This window comes from Danio aesculapii, chromosome 11, assembly GCF_903798145.1.
Source record: "Danio aesculapii chromosome 11, fDanAes4.1, whole genome shotgun sequence".
Taxonomy (NCBI): Eukaryota; Metazoa; Chordata; class Actinopteri; order Cypriniformes; family Danionidae; genus Danio; species Danio aesculapii.
This window is the reverse complement of record NC_079445.1, coordinates 46,685,354-46,700,892: the sequence shown is the minus strand read 5'-3', so window position 1 is coordinate 46,700,892 and position 15,539 is coordinate 46,685,354. Positions and strand designations below refer to the sequence as shown.

At 39.0% G+C, this 15,539-nt stretch overlaps 2 protein-coding genes across 5 annotated transcripts; one reads left to right on the top strand and one right to left on the bottom strand.

Moving 5' to 3' along the window:
* Positions 1 to 326: 326 nt before the first annotated feature.
* Positions 327 to 10,939, bottom strand: srsf7b (serine and arginine rich splicing factor 7b). Of its 4 annotated transcripts, XR_008838523.1 has the most exons (9): positions 10,846 to 10,939; positions 9,276 to 9,456; positions 8,347 to 8,523; positions 5,149 to 5,217; positions 4,663 to 4,728; positions 2,179 to 2,220; positions 1,027 to 1,071; positions 488 to 582; positions 327 to 386 (listed from the first exon to the last, which is right to left on the bottom strand). XR_008838523.1 is itself a non-coding variant. In XM_056468020.1 (8 exons), exons 1-8 carry the CDS (start codon positions 10,871 to 10,873, stop codon positions 558 to 560), a joined length of 633 nt encoding a protein of 210 aa, XP_056323995.1. In that variant the 5' UTR covers positions 10,874 to 10,939; the 3' UTR covers positions 327 to 557. The 4 variants fall into 4 exon arrangements, 1 of the variants encoding a protein (XP_056323995.1); XM_056468020.1 differs by having other exon boundaries at positions 327 to 582; XR_008838524.1 differs by lacking the exons at positions 327 to 386; positions 488 to 582; positions 1,027 to 1,071; positions 2,179 to 2,220 and adding an exon at positions 6,136 to 6,569 and having other exon boundaries at positions 4,708 to 4,728.
* Positions 10,940 to 11,145: 206 nt separating this feature from the next.
* On the top strand, positions 11,146 to 14,702 carry gemin6 (gem (nuclear organelle) associated protein 6). The gene is made up of 2 exons (XM_056468022.1): positions 11,146 to 11,368; positions 14,026 to 14,702. Exons 1-2 carry the CDS (start codon positions 11,241 to 11,243, stop codon positions 14,432 to 14,434), a joined length of 537 nt encoding a protein of 178 aa, XP_056323997.1. The 5' UTR covers positions 11,146 to 11,240; the 3' UTR covers positions 14,435 to 14,702.
* The last annotated feature ends 837 nt before the right edge of the window (positions 14,703 to 15,539 follow it).

Below are 15,539 nucleotides of genomic sequence, written 5' to 3'. Positions count from 1 at the left end.
AGCACAGAATCACACACTGACCAATCATGAGCTGCAGTCTGATCATCTTCAACTCTACTCTCTGATTGGTGGAAAACCAAGCGCAACAAAGCGCACACACACGAGCACACCCAAACACAAATTCTGAAACACACACTCAAACACACCCACCTACACAAACGAACATATACACACTCAAAACATACACACAAACACAAATGCACACAAGCATCTTTCAAACACACACACACACACACACACAACAAACCACACACAAACAAACGCATGCATACACACTTTCAAACATACACACACACACTTGCTTAAAGACACACAAACACACCAAGTCAGAGAGGCAGTTTCTCTTCATTTATTAAACACAAACAAACCCAAAGAAACGCAGGAACCTGTGGGCACGCACACACACACACACAGAATGTGAAAGTCTGTTGTTCATCTGGAGAGAACTGAAGCTGAACACAGAGCGTCACTACAGACACACACTCACAGATGATTATTAATATCATTAAATATTCCTGCAGGAACCCGTCCTGAACACAGAGAGAGAGACCACTGCTTCACTCCCGCTCCGCACTCACAGCACTGAAACACAAGAGCACACGGGTTAGAGACACACACACACACAACACGTTCAGAAGTTCAGCAAACACACACTTCTACATGCAGGCACACAGACAGACCAACACTCCAGCACTGACATACATGCATATACACACACACACACACACACACACACACATTCAAACAGACTCGAGCACTGACACACACACACACACACACACATATTTTGAGCAGCTGAGATTTGAGCTCAAACGCCTCTTCCGTGTTAGAGCACAGGAAGTGTGTGTCGCTGGCTCTGCTGTCTGCATGTGAAACTGACAAACACACTGCAGACGCGCACAAAACACCACAGCGCCTGATGACATCATGTTATATGTACCCTACTGTCAGCTGTACATTAGTGTATACATGAACACATCATATGTGTGTGTGTGTGTGTGTGTGTGTGTGTGTGTGTGTCCTCACCTCCTAGCTGGAGAGCCAGACTCAGACCTTCTGACTGAAGCAGACCTGAACACACAGCAGATCTCCATCAACACAAAAAGCAGAGTGTGTAGTCATATTAGTGTGTTTACAGTCATATTAGTGTGTTTATGTGTTCATATTATTGTGTTTTTTGTTGACTTGTTTTGTGTTGATTTTGTGTTGATATTATTGTGTTTTTGTGTTGGTATTATTGTGTGCTGATATTTTTGTGTGTTTGTGTTGATATTGTTGTATTTGTGTTGATTTTTTTTGTTTGTGTTGATATTATTGTGTGTTTGTGTTGATATTATTGTGTGTTTGTGTTGATATTATTGTGTGTTTGTGTTGATATTATTGTGTGTTTGTGTTGATATTATTGTGTGTTTGTGTTGATCTTTTGTGTTGATATTATTGTGTGTTTGTGTTGATATTATTGTGTGTTTGTGTTGATATTATGGTGTGTTTGTGTTGATATTATGGTGTGTTTGTGTTGATATTATTGTGTGTTTGTGTTGATCTTTTGTGTTTGTGTTGATATTATTGTGTGTTTGTGTTGATCTTTTGTGTTTGTGTTGATATTATTGTGTGTTTGTGTTGATCTTTTGTGTTTGTGTTGATATTATTGTGTGTTTGTGTTGATCTTTTGTGTTTGTGTTGATATTGTGTGTTTGTGTTGATATTATTGTGTGTTTGTGTTGATATTATTGTGTGTTTGTGTTGATATTATTGTGTGTTTGTGTTGATCTTTTGTGTTGATATTATTGTGTGTTTGTGTTGATATTATTGTGTGTTTGTGTTGATATTATGGTGTGTTTGTGTTGATATTATGGTGTGTTTGTGTTGATATTATTGTGTGTTTGTGTTGATCTTTTGTGTTTGTGTTGATATTATTGTGTGTTTGTGTTGATCTTTTGTGTTTGTGTTGATATTATTGTGTGTTTGTGTTGATCTTTTGTGTTTGTGTTGATATTATTGTGTGTTTGTGTAGTGATAGTTTTGTGTTTATAATGTTGTGATGTTGTGAGTAGTGATATTGCTGTGTTCTTGTCTTGATATGTTTTTGTTTGGTGCTATTATTGTGTTGTGAAATCATTGTGTGTTTGTGTTATGCTGTTATTATGTGTTGTTGATATTACTGTGTAATTGTGTTACCTGCTCCTGTGAGCGGAGCCAGATTGCGAGCGGGATCTGGACCTACAAACATCAATACACTCAAGTCACAATCAAACAGAAATAAAGAAACAACAGAGACAAACAGCTGAAGAGTGAAGCGCTGGAGCCTGCAGCAGCTCGAGCTCACTGAAGCGGATGCAGTGCTGTTTGTTAAGTGTGTGTTATACAGCTGGTAGGTTTATTTCCACAGTACTGCAGTGTGTCAGGTCATGTTGTCAGAATATCAGGACTGTAAAGATGAATCAAAGCATGGCCAATGCAGGATGACCTCTGTAAGGTGTTCAGCTGCCTGGAGCACAGTCTATAGACTGATTTCACGCGGCCGCCATTTTTAAAAGCGAAATCGAGGCTGCGGTGGGAAGAATCCCGGAAGTATCGTTGGGAGTTACATTGGAACGTTGTGTAGCTTGCTGTATATCTTATCAGCGAAGAGAAAGTGACACAAATTTATAATTTCACCGCCTTCCGAGTGACCCGAAGGTCCGTTCTGAATGAATGGTGAAAATAAAAAGGGATATCAGAGCTTATTTTCAGCTAAGTTAAGGGAAATGGCACTAGTTAGCTAGCGTTTTCTTTCCCAAACACACGTTTTAGACGCCATTTATCAAACTCGAGTTAATATACTGATTCTTTCACTATATTAGACTTGTCACGATACTGAATTAAAAGAAAAACCATCAATTTCCCGCTAACATTTAAGGCACTGTTGATGGCTTTCTTAAAACAGCGCTGATTTGCCATTGTGTTCACGTGATCAACAGAATAGCTTGTGATTGGCCGAGAAGGTCATCAGTTCACCCTCCGCTGTTTACTGAGTACAAACACAGACGAGCCGAGCGATCTGCTTGATGACTCGACTGATCTTCATCTTCATGGCTGCTTTGCGCTCGCGTCTCTGTGTATCTGTGTTTGCACTGGGTGAAGGGCAGTAAACTGAGTGCAAACACAAGATACAAGGAGACTGGAACGCGAAGCAGCCGTGAAGATCAGTCGAGTCATCTGCGCTCAGCGGCGCTTCAATGTTAACTCAGCGGGAAATAGATGGTTTTAAAACTTCAGTACCGGGACAACACTATTACAGACAACACGAGGGTGTGCTACAGTGTTTTATCGCTCACTGGGTAACATAGACTGAAGCAGGGAAGCGTCCCCACGGTGTTTACCTGCTGCCATGATCTGAAGCCTAGGAGGACACTTGAGCATATTACTCTTAAAGAGATTGTGATGTTGTTTGATGCTAAATTGCTTTTAATTTTCTAAATTAAACTTACTGAATGATATTAAAGTGATGTTTACACCAGTTCTGCATTTTGAAATCTCGGCAACAGCTGGAGGTGTGTACTCCACATCATGTTACTGTAATGTGTACAGTCCTTGTCCTATACTTCCGGGTTTCTTCCCACCGCAGCCTCGCTTTGGTTCTTTAAAATGGCGGCCGCGTGAAATAAGCGTATTGTCAAATAAATATCCTAGCCTAGAGCGCCCCCTGCTGTTCAAGACCACACTTACAAACAAAGAAGAGTGCTTCTGGAGTGAGTGAGTGTGTGTGTGTGTGTGTGTGTGTGTGTTTATGAGACTGATGCTGTGGTCACACTAGAGTTTGAGTATGCGATATTATGTCATACGGTGTTGCGAAAAGGGGCGGAATTAAACAAATGATTAGACATTAATAAAGCGAGCGATTGGTCCATATTTCAATTCTGTCCAGAGAGGTCGTGTTTTGATCTTGGTCTCATGCGGTCACATGATGTGAGTTCACAGGTCAGAGTTCACCAAGCTTCAACTGGTGAAACTGCAAAACTTTCCGGTCTGACACATTCACGTGCGTTTGAATGGAAGTCTATGGGGAGAAACCTGCAGTGTGAGCACAGCTTTATGATGCTCACCTGGAGTGAGTGTGTGTGTGTGTGTGTGTTTATCAGACTGATGATGCTCACCTGGAGTGTGTGTGTGTGTGTGTGTGTGTGTGTGTGTGTGTGTGTGTGTGTTTATCAGACTGATGATGCTCACCTGGAGTGTGTGTGTGTATGTGTGTGTGTGTGTGTGTTTATCAGACTGATGATGCTCACCTGGAGTGTGTGTGTGTGTGTGTGTTTGTGTGTGTGTGTGTGTGTGTGTTTATCAGACTGATGATGCTCACCTGGAGTGTGTGTGTGTGTGTGTGTTTGTGTGTGTGTGTGTGTGTGTGTGTTTATCAGACTGATGATGCTCACCTGGAGTGTGTGTGTGTGTGTGTGTGTGTGTGTGTGTGTGTGTGTGTGTGTTTATCAGACTGATGATGCTCACCTGGAGTGTGTGTGTGTATGTGTGTGTGTGTGTGTGTTTATCAGACTGATGATGCTCACCTGGAGTGTGTGTGTGTGTGTGTGTGTTTGTGTGTGTGTGTGTGTGTGTGTTTATCAGACTGATGATGCTCACCTGGAGTGTGTGTGTGTGTGTGTTTATCAGACTGATGATGCTCACCTGGAGTGTGTGCGTGTTCCAGATCTGGCAGAACCAGAGCGAGAGCGAGGAGAGAGAGATCTGGACCTGCACATGGAGACAGGCAGACATTTACACTGCTGTACAACAGAACACACACACAGATGCGCACACATGTACAGACACACTGACAGACAGATAGGCAGTATAACACACAAGCATGTGCGCGCGCAAACACACACACAAGTGCGCACACATAGACAGATATGCAGTCTAACACACAAATATGCGCGCACACACGCGCACGCGCACACACACACACACACACACACGCAGTCTAATTCACACAAACAGATGCACACACACACAAACACATTTATATGCAGTCTAACACAACCACACACACACACGAACAGGCACGCACATACACATACAGTGACACACATACAAACAGACACAAATGTACACACACACACACAAACACATCTATCTATATCTATATATGCAGTCTAACAGACACACACCCACCTTCTCCCTCTGCTGCGGCTGTGTGAGCGTCTATATCTCCTGCCTCTGGAGTGTGAGCGGGATCGAGACCTACCAGAGTCCAGAGCAACAGCAGACAGAAACACACACACACACACACACACACATCAATACAGATGCACAATGACACTGACTCAGATAATCTACACAATCAATTTACACAATTACACTACAGCTACACTACAGGGCTGGACCATACAACAGCAGCTCCGTCACATCGCTCTCAACACACACCGCTCACAAAGGATGGTTAGATATAATAATAAACCTCCGATTCTAAAAACAATCAGAAGTTTAAAGCTAAATGTAAATATAGACAAAATATTACAAATAATTACAAACCACTGTTACACACTGACTTGCCTAATTACCCTAACTTTACCCTAATTACCCTAGTGAAGCCTTTAAATGTCACTTTAAGCTGAATACTAGTATCTTGAAGAATATCTAGTCTAATATTATTTACTGTCATCATGACAAAGAGAAAATAAATCAGTGATTAGAGATGAGTTATTAAATTAAATCCCCATTAAACAGCACTTAGGAAATAATGTTTAACATTTAAAATGTGATAATTTTGATATACTTATACATAAATGTTGAATATATATATGTTTTACTATAAATCAAACATTGGGGGATATATCAACACATTCTGACTAGTTAATCAATTCATAATTCATATCACTATATTCAATACTCACACTCCAATAGTAATACACATTTTTTAATCCAACAAGCAACAATGGCCGTCTGAAATGGTGAATCTTCTAAATAAAAAGGTCAAATGACAGATCTAAAATAAGCGTAAAGATAGACGGCGTAATCAGATGGTGTTATATGGGCCAGCCCAGCAGTCTGCAGCATCCAGCAGTAGTTAACTAGTGTTTACAGCATTAAACATTACGACTGATTTGCCTTCAGGCAGTGAAATACAGAGAGACACATTAATTGGTATTTGAAATAAACCTTGCAACTTTGCAGGTCGACCCTCTTTGGAACCGAGGTCTAGCAGATCTAGACGATCTAGAAGTATCTATGATCAGCCAACCTCATCAGCCGATCTGGTGGATTTCTAACGATGACCGCACGGACAGCCAAATCGCTTGATTGAGACTTGATAGAAGTGTTTTTCTAGGCGGCTCGTGGTCTGTCGAGGTCTCGATGTTCTCTTTAGCAAAAGCGAAGGCTCATATCACTAGCCGAATTTACTCGGATTGGCGCTCTCATCTGGTTCGGGTCGGGGGAGGGGCTACGCATAGTTAAGTAGCAGTGGGAGGAGCCTCAGCGCAGGGGTGTGGCTGCTCATGCCCCGGTCATAGCAGGCGATCGAACGTGTGGGATTTGCTAGATGCCTCATGAAATCGTAAAGGATCGTGACTCTCTGAATCAAACGATGAAACCTGAAAGGTTTTGACCAGGTCAGTCATTACATCAAATCCCACACAACACTGGAGAAAACATCAGGTCAGAAAACATTAAAACATGGCCACCCTTCCCCAAATACACACACACACATACATACATTAAGATCAAGCAGAGAGACAGAAGAGTAAACACAGGAGCAGCAGCAGATGGCCTTCATCATCATCATCATCATCACTGAGGCTGCCCAATATATCGAAATATATCGTTATCGCCATTAATAGCGATACTCTGTTATAGCATATACTTTTTTAATTTATTTTAGCTCAGATAAATATCTATAACCTGTATTTTAGTATGATCATAACATAAATAAATGTTTTTTGAACTGCTGATAAAATACTATTAAGAGAGTTTTATCATAAGAAATATCGTTATCGCATATCGTTTTTTTAATTTAATTAGCTCAGAAAAAAAATCTATTCCCTATTTATTTTAGTAAGATCATATATATATATATATATATATAAAATTGCTAATAAAATAGTGTTATGCAACTTAGTTATATCATAAAAACTATCGTTATTGTTATAACACTCAACAATACTGCATATTTTCCAGAATTGTGCAGCTCTAATCATCATAATCATCATCATCATCATTATTAGTGCTGCACAATATAATCAAAAAAGTTGCATCAACACAATATTTAATATTAATATCGCAGGGAAGTGCAATGAAATTAAATAATGTTTTGTGTAAAGCATTTCTCTGCTGCACACTAATCTACTCATCTGAATCTGACCAATCAGACCATGACATTGTTTTTTGATTTAATTAGCTCAGAAAAATATCCATTACCTGTTTTTAGTATGACATAAAATAAATAGTTTAAAAACTGCTGATAAAATAGTGTTTAGTTATACATCATGTGAAATTTAGTTATTGCAACACTCAACAATACTGCCTAATTTCCCAGTATCATGCAGCCCTCATCATCATCCTCCTCAACATTAGTGCTGCACAATATATTGAAAAATATTGTTATTGCATTCAATGCTGTATGCATTTTAGTATGATCATAACATTCAGCATGATCATAACATAAAGAAACAATAACGAAAATGCTGATAAAAATGCATTTTGCAGGTTAGTTATATTGTAAAAAATATAGTTATTGCAACACTCAAAAATACGGTATATTTTCCCAGTATTGTGCAGCCCTCCTCCTCCTCATCATCATCATCAGCATCAGGGCTGCACAATATTTCAAAAAATTGTATTATCTTGATTAATATTATATGCAATATTAATACCGCAGGGAAGAACAATGGAAGTGCCAGGGAAGTTTTAGAATGATCATAACATATATATATATATATATATCTTTAAAAAATTAATTGATTAAAAAAGCATTTTGCATGTTATATGGCCCGAAATATCATTATCGCATCACTCATTAATATAATTGTCAAAATATTGCATATTTTCCCAGAATTGTGCAGCCCTAATCATCCTCATCCTCATCATCATCCTCAGCATTAGGGCTGCACAATATATCAAAAAGTATTGTTATGGTGATTAATATAGCATATGCAGTGTTAATATCGTAGCGAAGTGCCAGTGAAGTGTGATTCAGTATGATCATAACATAAATATGTGATGTAAGAAAATAAATTAATAAAATAGCATTTAGTTAGTTATATCAGAAGAAATATCATTATTGCAAGACTAAACAATATTGCGTATTTCCCAGAATCGTGCAGCCCTAATCATCATCATCCACATCATCTTCATCCTCCTCATGCACATCACCTGGTCCTGCGGCGGCGGCTATATCGGTGGCAGTCGTAGGCGTAGTGTCCTTTCTCTCCACACTCATAGCAGCGGTCGTTGGGGTCGAAGGGTCTGCGGGAGGGAGGATGATCATATCGGGAGCGTCGCGGCATCCCGGTGGATAATTCCACACGCACACGAGAGCCGCAGATCACCCTGAAACACACAATGTAATGAAAGTACAGTGATTTTATGAGCTGTAAATCTCTTCATGAAGGCCAGAGGGCTCTCTCTCTCTCTCTCTTAAATATTTCAGTTTCAATATATATTAATCGAATATATTAATCAATATGTATATAATATATTGAAATGTACTGATATTTTTGGCAACACTGCTGCTTAGGATATCACGAAATATTTTGCGTGCCTTTTCAGTTTTAGAAGCAACATAACTTGCAATTCGTATACTATATGTCTTAATAGTATTCGTAAATAGAATTCCCAAACCATAGTAAAACACAGTTTTATTCATTCATTAATTTTCTTTTCAGCTTTTTTCCTTTATTTATCAGGGGTCAGCACAGTGGAATGAATCGCCAACTATTCTGGCATATGTTTTATACAGCGGATGCCCTTCCAGCTGCAACCCAGTACTAATTGTAGTCGTATTTATCAATTTATAATTTATATTACCAAACAAAATCATTTAAACTGCAATAATAAATATTTTTGAATCTAACAGGTAACCATGACAGGTTGAAGTGGTGAAATGGAAATAAATTAAACTTTTCTAGTCTTTGTGCGACAGAAAGCACCTTTCAGATAGACTATATAGCTATTTAAAGTGATGGTGTAAATTAAGATTGCCCATGAATCTGAGCTCAAGACAAAGTAAATATTATCTAGAGCACAGACTCTGAATAAATGTCAAATAAAGCATCAGTGTATCTTCAGAAACACACACTCACTTGCCGTCGAGGCCCCGCACTGAGTCCTCTGCATCTCTGGGATCTTCAAACTCCACGAAAGCGAATCCGGCTGGGTTGCGAGCGATCCACACAGACCTCAGAGGCCCGTAATACCCAAAGGCCCGCTCCAGCTCGCCCTTACCAGCACCTGTGCCCAGGTTACCCACATATACCTTTGTCTCTGAGGGAGAAGCAGAAACAGGAGGGGGCATTAAACCAATAGGGGAATTAAGATGCTCAGAAAATCTGGAGGCCACCAATAAACACCTAGAAGCACATAATATTAGACTAGATACTCTTCAAGACACTAGTATTCAGCTTAAAGTGACATTTAAAGGCTTCACTAGGGTAATTAGGGTAAAGTTAGGGTAATTAGGCAAGTCATTGTATAACAGTGGTTTATTCTGGAGACAATCCAACACTAATATTGCTGAAGGAGGATAATAATATTGACCTTAAAATGGCTTTAAAACCATATTCTAGCTGAAATAAAACAAATAAGACTTCCTCCTAAAGAAAAAATATTAAAGGAAATATTAGAGGAAATACTGTGAAAAATTCCTGAATCTGTTAAATATAATTTGGGTAATTTGTGTAAAGTAAAATAAAATGAACATGAGGGAAAATAATTCTGACTTCAGCTGTAAATCAGTGTTTTCTATTATATTTTGTATGGTGAGGGTCTAACAAATAATACATATTACACCATGCGATTGTGTCCCTACATTCCCAATCATGGAGCAGTCATTTAACTTATAAATGAAATAGTTTATTTATTATTTTCAGTAGTAATTTTTTTTCTTTTATGACACAGATCATTAGAATATTAAGTAAATATCATGCTCTACAAAAATATTTTGTAAATTTCCTACCGTAAATATATCAAAACATAATTTATAATTAATAAAATGCATGGCTATGAAAATAATCAGGAAAAATACCAATAGATTTTTTATTTCCAGTCAAATATTTGTGTCTCAATCAGATATTGTCATATGCTAACAAAACACACACATAGAAAGATTATTCAGGTTTCAGCTAGAAAAAGTACCATTATAAGAGATTTTAATTTTGCTTTAACGTTCAGTATTTAGTTTGTTATTTAGCTTTAACTGATTTTCAGTCCAGTTTTAGTCATTATACCACTTTAATTTACATTTTTAGCCATGGCAACATTTTAAACATCATATAAATTTGACTTAACTTCAGCTTTATTTATAATGATTACGTTATTAAGAGTAATATTATTAGTTGACAGAATCAACAGTGATATTGAGCTATTCTTCACACTCATTCTTATCACATTTAATTCAGACTTAAACAAACAGAAACTATAAACCGAAACGAGACATAAACACTCTCATATCGACCTATAATCAATAAATGATCAAGCACTAATGATCTGTGTAATAATAATGTTCTGAATTGTCTACCGCGCGAGAGGCGCCATTAGTCAGCATTCCGAGCTAAAAACAACACCAAAATCCTGCAATAAACACACACATCTCACACACTACACGAAGATATTTGCACCCAGAGAGCTTTATGACTATGACTGATTAAATCTCACCTCCTCCGTGTCGCCCAAACCGCGACATGACGAGAAAATTTGACGAGAAATCAAAATCCTGACACAAACCGAACAGCAGCCGCCTGTCAAACGGACACACGCATGCGCCTACATTTCCCATCATGCTCTTTTAACAACACCTCACTGTATTCTACGCAATTTTAATTAACTCTGTAGTATTATTGTAATTATTTTGTGCCCATATATTAATTTGTTTTCTTTATATGTTGATTAAAAATGTTTTAATAATATCTGACTGATCCAGACAGCCAATCACGCGCTCGCTAAGGCAGTGACGCCATGAGCGCGCGCCCTGATGAGAGCTGCTGAAGTTGATCTGCGCGCCGCTAATGAAGATAGTTGGTTGTTAATGAGCTGCAGTTTTCTGCTCGGAGATGCAGCGCTGGGTCGACATGAGTCCTCGGCAGTGGCAGGAGTTCATCAACCAGGAGGTGTGCGTGTCTGCCCGCGATCAGCACTCCTTCACCGGCCGCGTGTTCACCGTGGACCCCGTCTCCGCCAGGTCAATATGCAGATTAGCATTAATTATATATTCTTAATAAACACACATCATATCACATCAAACACTGAGTGATTCAATATGGTACTGATAACAGTGACAAATGCCTGTTATTATACACAAACAGACGAACAACACGTGTTCTAGTGTTTCTGAATATTAATTCATAATCAGTAGCTGTTTATATTAGCTTAGGTGCTGTAAATAATGATCATTCTAGTGATATCACTCTCTAATTAGGCCTCATTATTTACATCAGTTAGCTAATGGTCTTTTTTATGCTTTAAAGGGCAGCTATTATGCAGAACTGGCTTTAATAAGGAGTGTAATGTAAACCCAGCAGTGTGTGAATCTCTCCAGCAGCCTCTGATGATCAACATGAGTTAATTGTGTTTGTTCTAATCAGACTTGACACACACTGATTGACATTCTAGCTTTGTAGGTGTCATCAGAGGGCAGAGATGGCACAAGTACACACATCCTTTACTCTAATAGCAGTACAGATACTCCGGTTTAAAATGACTCTGGTAAAAGTAGAAGTACTGATTACACTTTTGTACTTAAAGTAAAGAAGTGCAGCCTCACAAATGTACAAAAGTAGCCATTACTACTACTTGCTTTAAATTCACTAGGTAGGCAAAGATCCGGTTTCCCCCACAGTCCAAACACATGCCGTATGAGTGAATAAACCAAATTGGCCCTAGTGTGTGAGTGCATGTGTGAATGCCAAAGTGTATGGGTGTTTCCCAGTTCTGGGTTGTGGCTGGAAGGGCATCCGCTGCGTGAAATATTTGCTGGAATAATTGGTGGTTCATTCCGCTGTGGTGAGCCCTGATAAATCAGGGGCTTAAGCTGAAGGGCAGTGAGTGAGGGTAGGTAGGTAACTAGACCTCATATCCTGTTGATACATTAATATAAGCTAACTCACATCTCAACTGTTGATGTAAAATGTTTGATGTCAATTTTATGAAAGCGGCAGAGCAGCATCACAGCCTGCAATATGGCACAAAAGTCTGCCCATTTATCATCATCATCCTCATCATACACTGTAGCCCTGTATATCATTATAAATAATGTCTCACATTTTACTCTGAATTTTGTCCAAAATATACAGAATTTTATATTAGAATTTATTTTATTGAATATATTGAAAATAGATTTTCTTTTGCTAAAATAATGACTAATTGTATTTGATGGCAAAGTTTTTTTTTTTGCATTAGCAGCACTCATAAATAACCTGCTATTCTAGTGTGTTTCTTATCAGGGTGTTGTGGATATTTAATTTAGTGGATAAACATTAATTCTGTTCATGCATTTATTCTATGCTAAAGGCAACATAAACAGGCAAGAGTACAACCTACAAAACATTTATTCACATGATAAATTCAGGATCTTTTGCTTTATATTTGATCTATAAATTGCCCAGTATAGTTACTTTTGTTGTTGTAAAATATTTGTTAAATTAATTGAAGATTAATATCCTATATGTAAACTCACTGGAAATAAATGCATATAGTTTTAATAAAGTCTTTGATTGTCGAACTAAATGTATAAATCTTTACAAAAAAGCACTTTTTTTGCAGTATTAGATTGAAAGACTGAAGAATTATTGGAAGTGGACAGAAGACTCGAACCTTAAGCGTTTAAATGGCATAGGCTGTTTTTCTCTCTTGTTTACCTGTGATCTGATCGAGCAAAATGTGTCTTAATACCAGGTAAACAGGGCCGCATCGGTCATGATGGATTTGCTGAATCCCTCTGCCTTATCTGCGTAGGCATCCTAGCCTTTCTCATAGTAATCTTCATGAACTAGTCTACATACTGTAAGGTGCGCGATAGCCTTGGTTGGGAAAGGAAAGCAACGATGAAAATAGATAGACTGCGTGAAAAAGGTGCTCAAGATGCACAATGCCAATAAATAACAGATCATGCCACCAAACACCTGAAAACGAAAGAGACAAGCCCCTATAAACATGTAAAGAGTAAAATACTGATACTAGAAACATCTCCTGAAGTAATCTACTTCCCATCTCTGCACATCTCATTAGCATAAACAGCAGCCCTGAGTGAGAAGCAGCCGTCTGTCCATTAGCCATCAGAGTGTTGGAGCTGCTGAAGATAATGTTGGAAAGTCTTTTAGTTTTCGTCACCTTTTCTAACTGTATATATAGATTAGTAAACAAATGAAAATGAGAAATAAATTAAATATTATAATTAAACATTCAAATGTTTGATATCATTCAACAATTCTAATCATGTTTGCATCTATTTATAGTGTTTACATGCCCATACCTGCCAACACTCCTGTTTTTAGTGGGAGTCTCCCGTATTTCAGATCCATCTCCTGCATTATTCAGTCTCCCAGAAAACTCCCGGAATTCAATACCACCACCCCCCCCAACCCCCCTTTTTGGTTCAGTCCCCATGTGCTCCGAACCCAACGCGCAACCATGTTCATACCTGCTCCACAGTTCGCGTGCATCCCCCCCGCCCTTCACTTCGCATACACCCCCGGATAAAATCTCCCAGATTTTATTATCTGAATGTTGGCAGGTAAATGACACCAGTGTACTAACAGTGTTAAAGCAGTGTGTGTTGCTGGTGTGAGTCAGCAGGTGGCGCTGTGTGTAACGTATATTGTTGTGTTGTGTTGTGTTCAGTGTGGTGCTGGTGAGTTTCGGCGAGAGCGAGCGTCCGGCAGTGACTCTGGTGTTGGGTCACGCGATCTCAGACGTGCAGGTGCTCAGCGCAGGATCAGAGCAGACGCGCAGCCGCATGCGCAGTGTGTTCCTGCAGACACACACGCCGACACACACTCTGAGCGCAGACGAGCTGCAGCGGCGCAGGGAGAGCGTCCGCCGCTGGCTGCAGGACAACAGGATCCCGGTGCAGGAGGACGGAGAGCTGCTGCGGGTGGCCCATGCTCTCACCATCAGCGCCCCCTATGGGCCCGGAGACTGCAGCTGCGCTAACCAGATCATCCTGGCCCGAGTGCAGAGCCTGCTGGAGAACAACCCCGAGACCAGCGGAGACGCTCTGACCAATGAGAGCACACAGGGCTCCGGTTAGGAACGCTTCAGTTTAAAGGGTCCGTTCACTCATCATGTACTCACTTTTACCTGAGTTTCTTCTGTTGAACACTAAAGGAGATGATTTGAAGAATGCTGCAAACCATTGACTGCAGGTTTTCAGAATATCTCCTTTAGTGTTCAACAGAAGAAACTCAAGCAAGTAAAAGTGCACTGGAAAATTAATTTATTGCATTTACTGCATGTTCTTAAGGTCAGTGGTTGCAAACTATTTATACAGACTGAATTTAAACTAATTAAATATAGTAATCTTCACCTTAATTAGTTTAAATTCAGTCCGTATAAATTGTTTGCAACCACTGACCTTAAAAACATGTAGTAAATGCAATAAATTAATTTTCCAGTGCTCTTTTACTTGTGTGAGTTTCTTCTGTTGAACACTAAAGGAGATATCTTAAAGAGAGTTTGAAAGCGCTAACCATTCACTACACTGTTTCTTTCACCTACTGTGGAAGTCAATGGTTACCGGTTTCCAACATTCTTCAGAATATCTCCTTTTGTGTTCAACAGAAGAAACTCAAACAGGTAAAAGTGCACTGGAATAGATGATGGATTAGATTTACAGCATGTTTTTCAGATCAGTGGTTGCAAACGATTTATACAGACTGAATATAAACGAGTTGAACATTACTATATTTAATTAGCTTGTTTAAATTCAGTCTGTATAAATCCTTTTCATCTTAAAGACATGCTGTAAATCTAATCCATCTTTTCCAGTGCACTTCTGAGTTTCTTTCTTCTGTTGAACACAAAAGGAGATATTCTGAAGAATGCTGCAAACTGGTAACCATTGACTAGAGTTTGATTTTGCTATTATGGTAGTCAGTGGTTTTCAGCATTCTTCAAAGTATCTTCTCTTGTGTTCAGCACAGTCAAGAAGGACTTTTGCTGCTTGTTCAAACTAATTTAAAACGTGCTGAATCAACACAATTCTTGAGGGTTTTTGGAACAGCTTAATAGTGTTGTGTTGGGAGAGTATGAAGGAGCTGTGTGGAAGATTTACAGTGAGGAACTCTGAAACGGGTCACTGACCACAGTATTTTCACTGTTTGGGTGAACTGTCCCTTTAAATGTGAATTATGTAA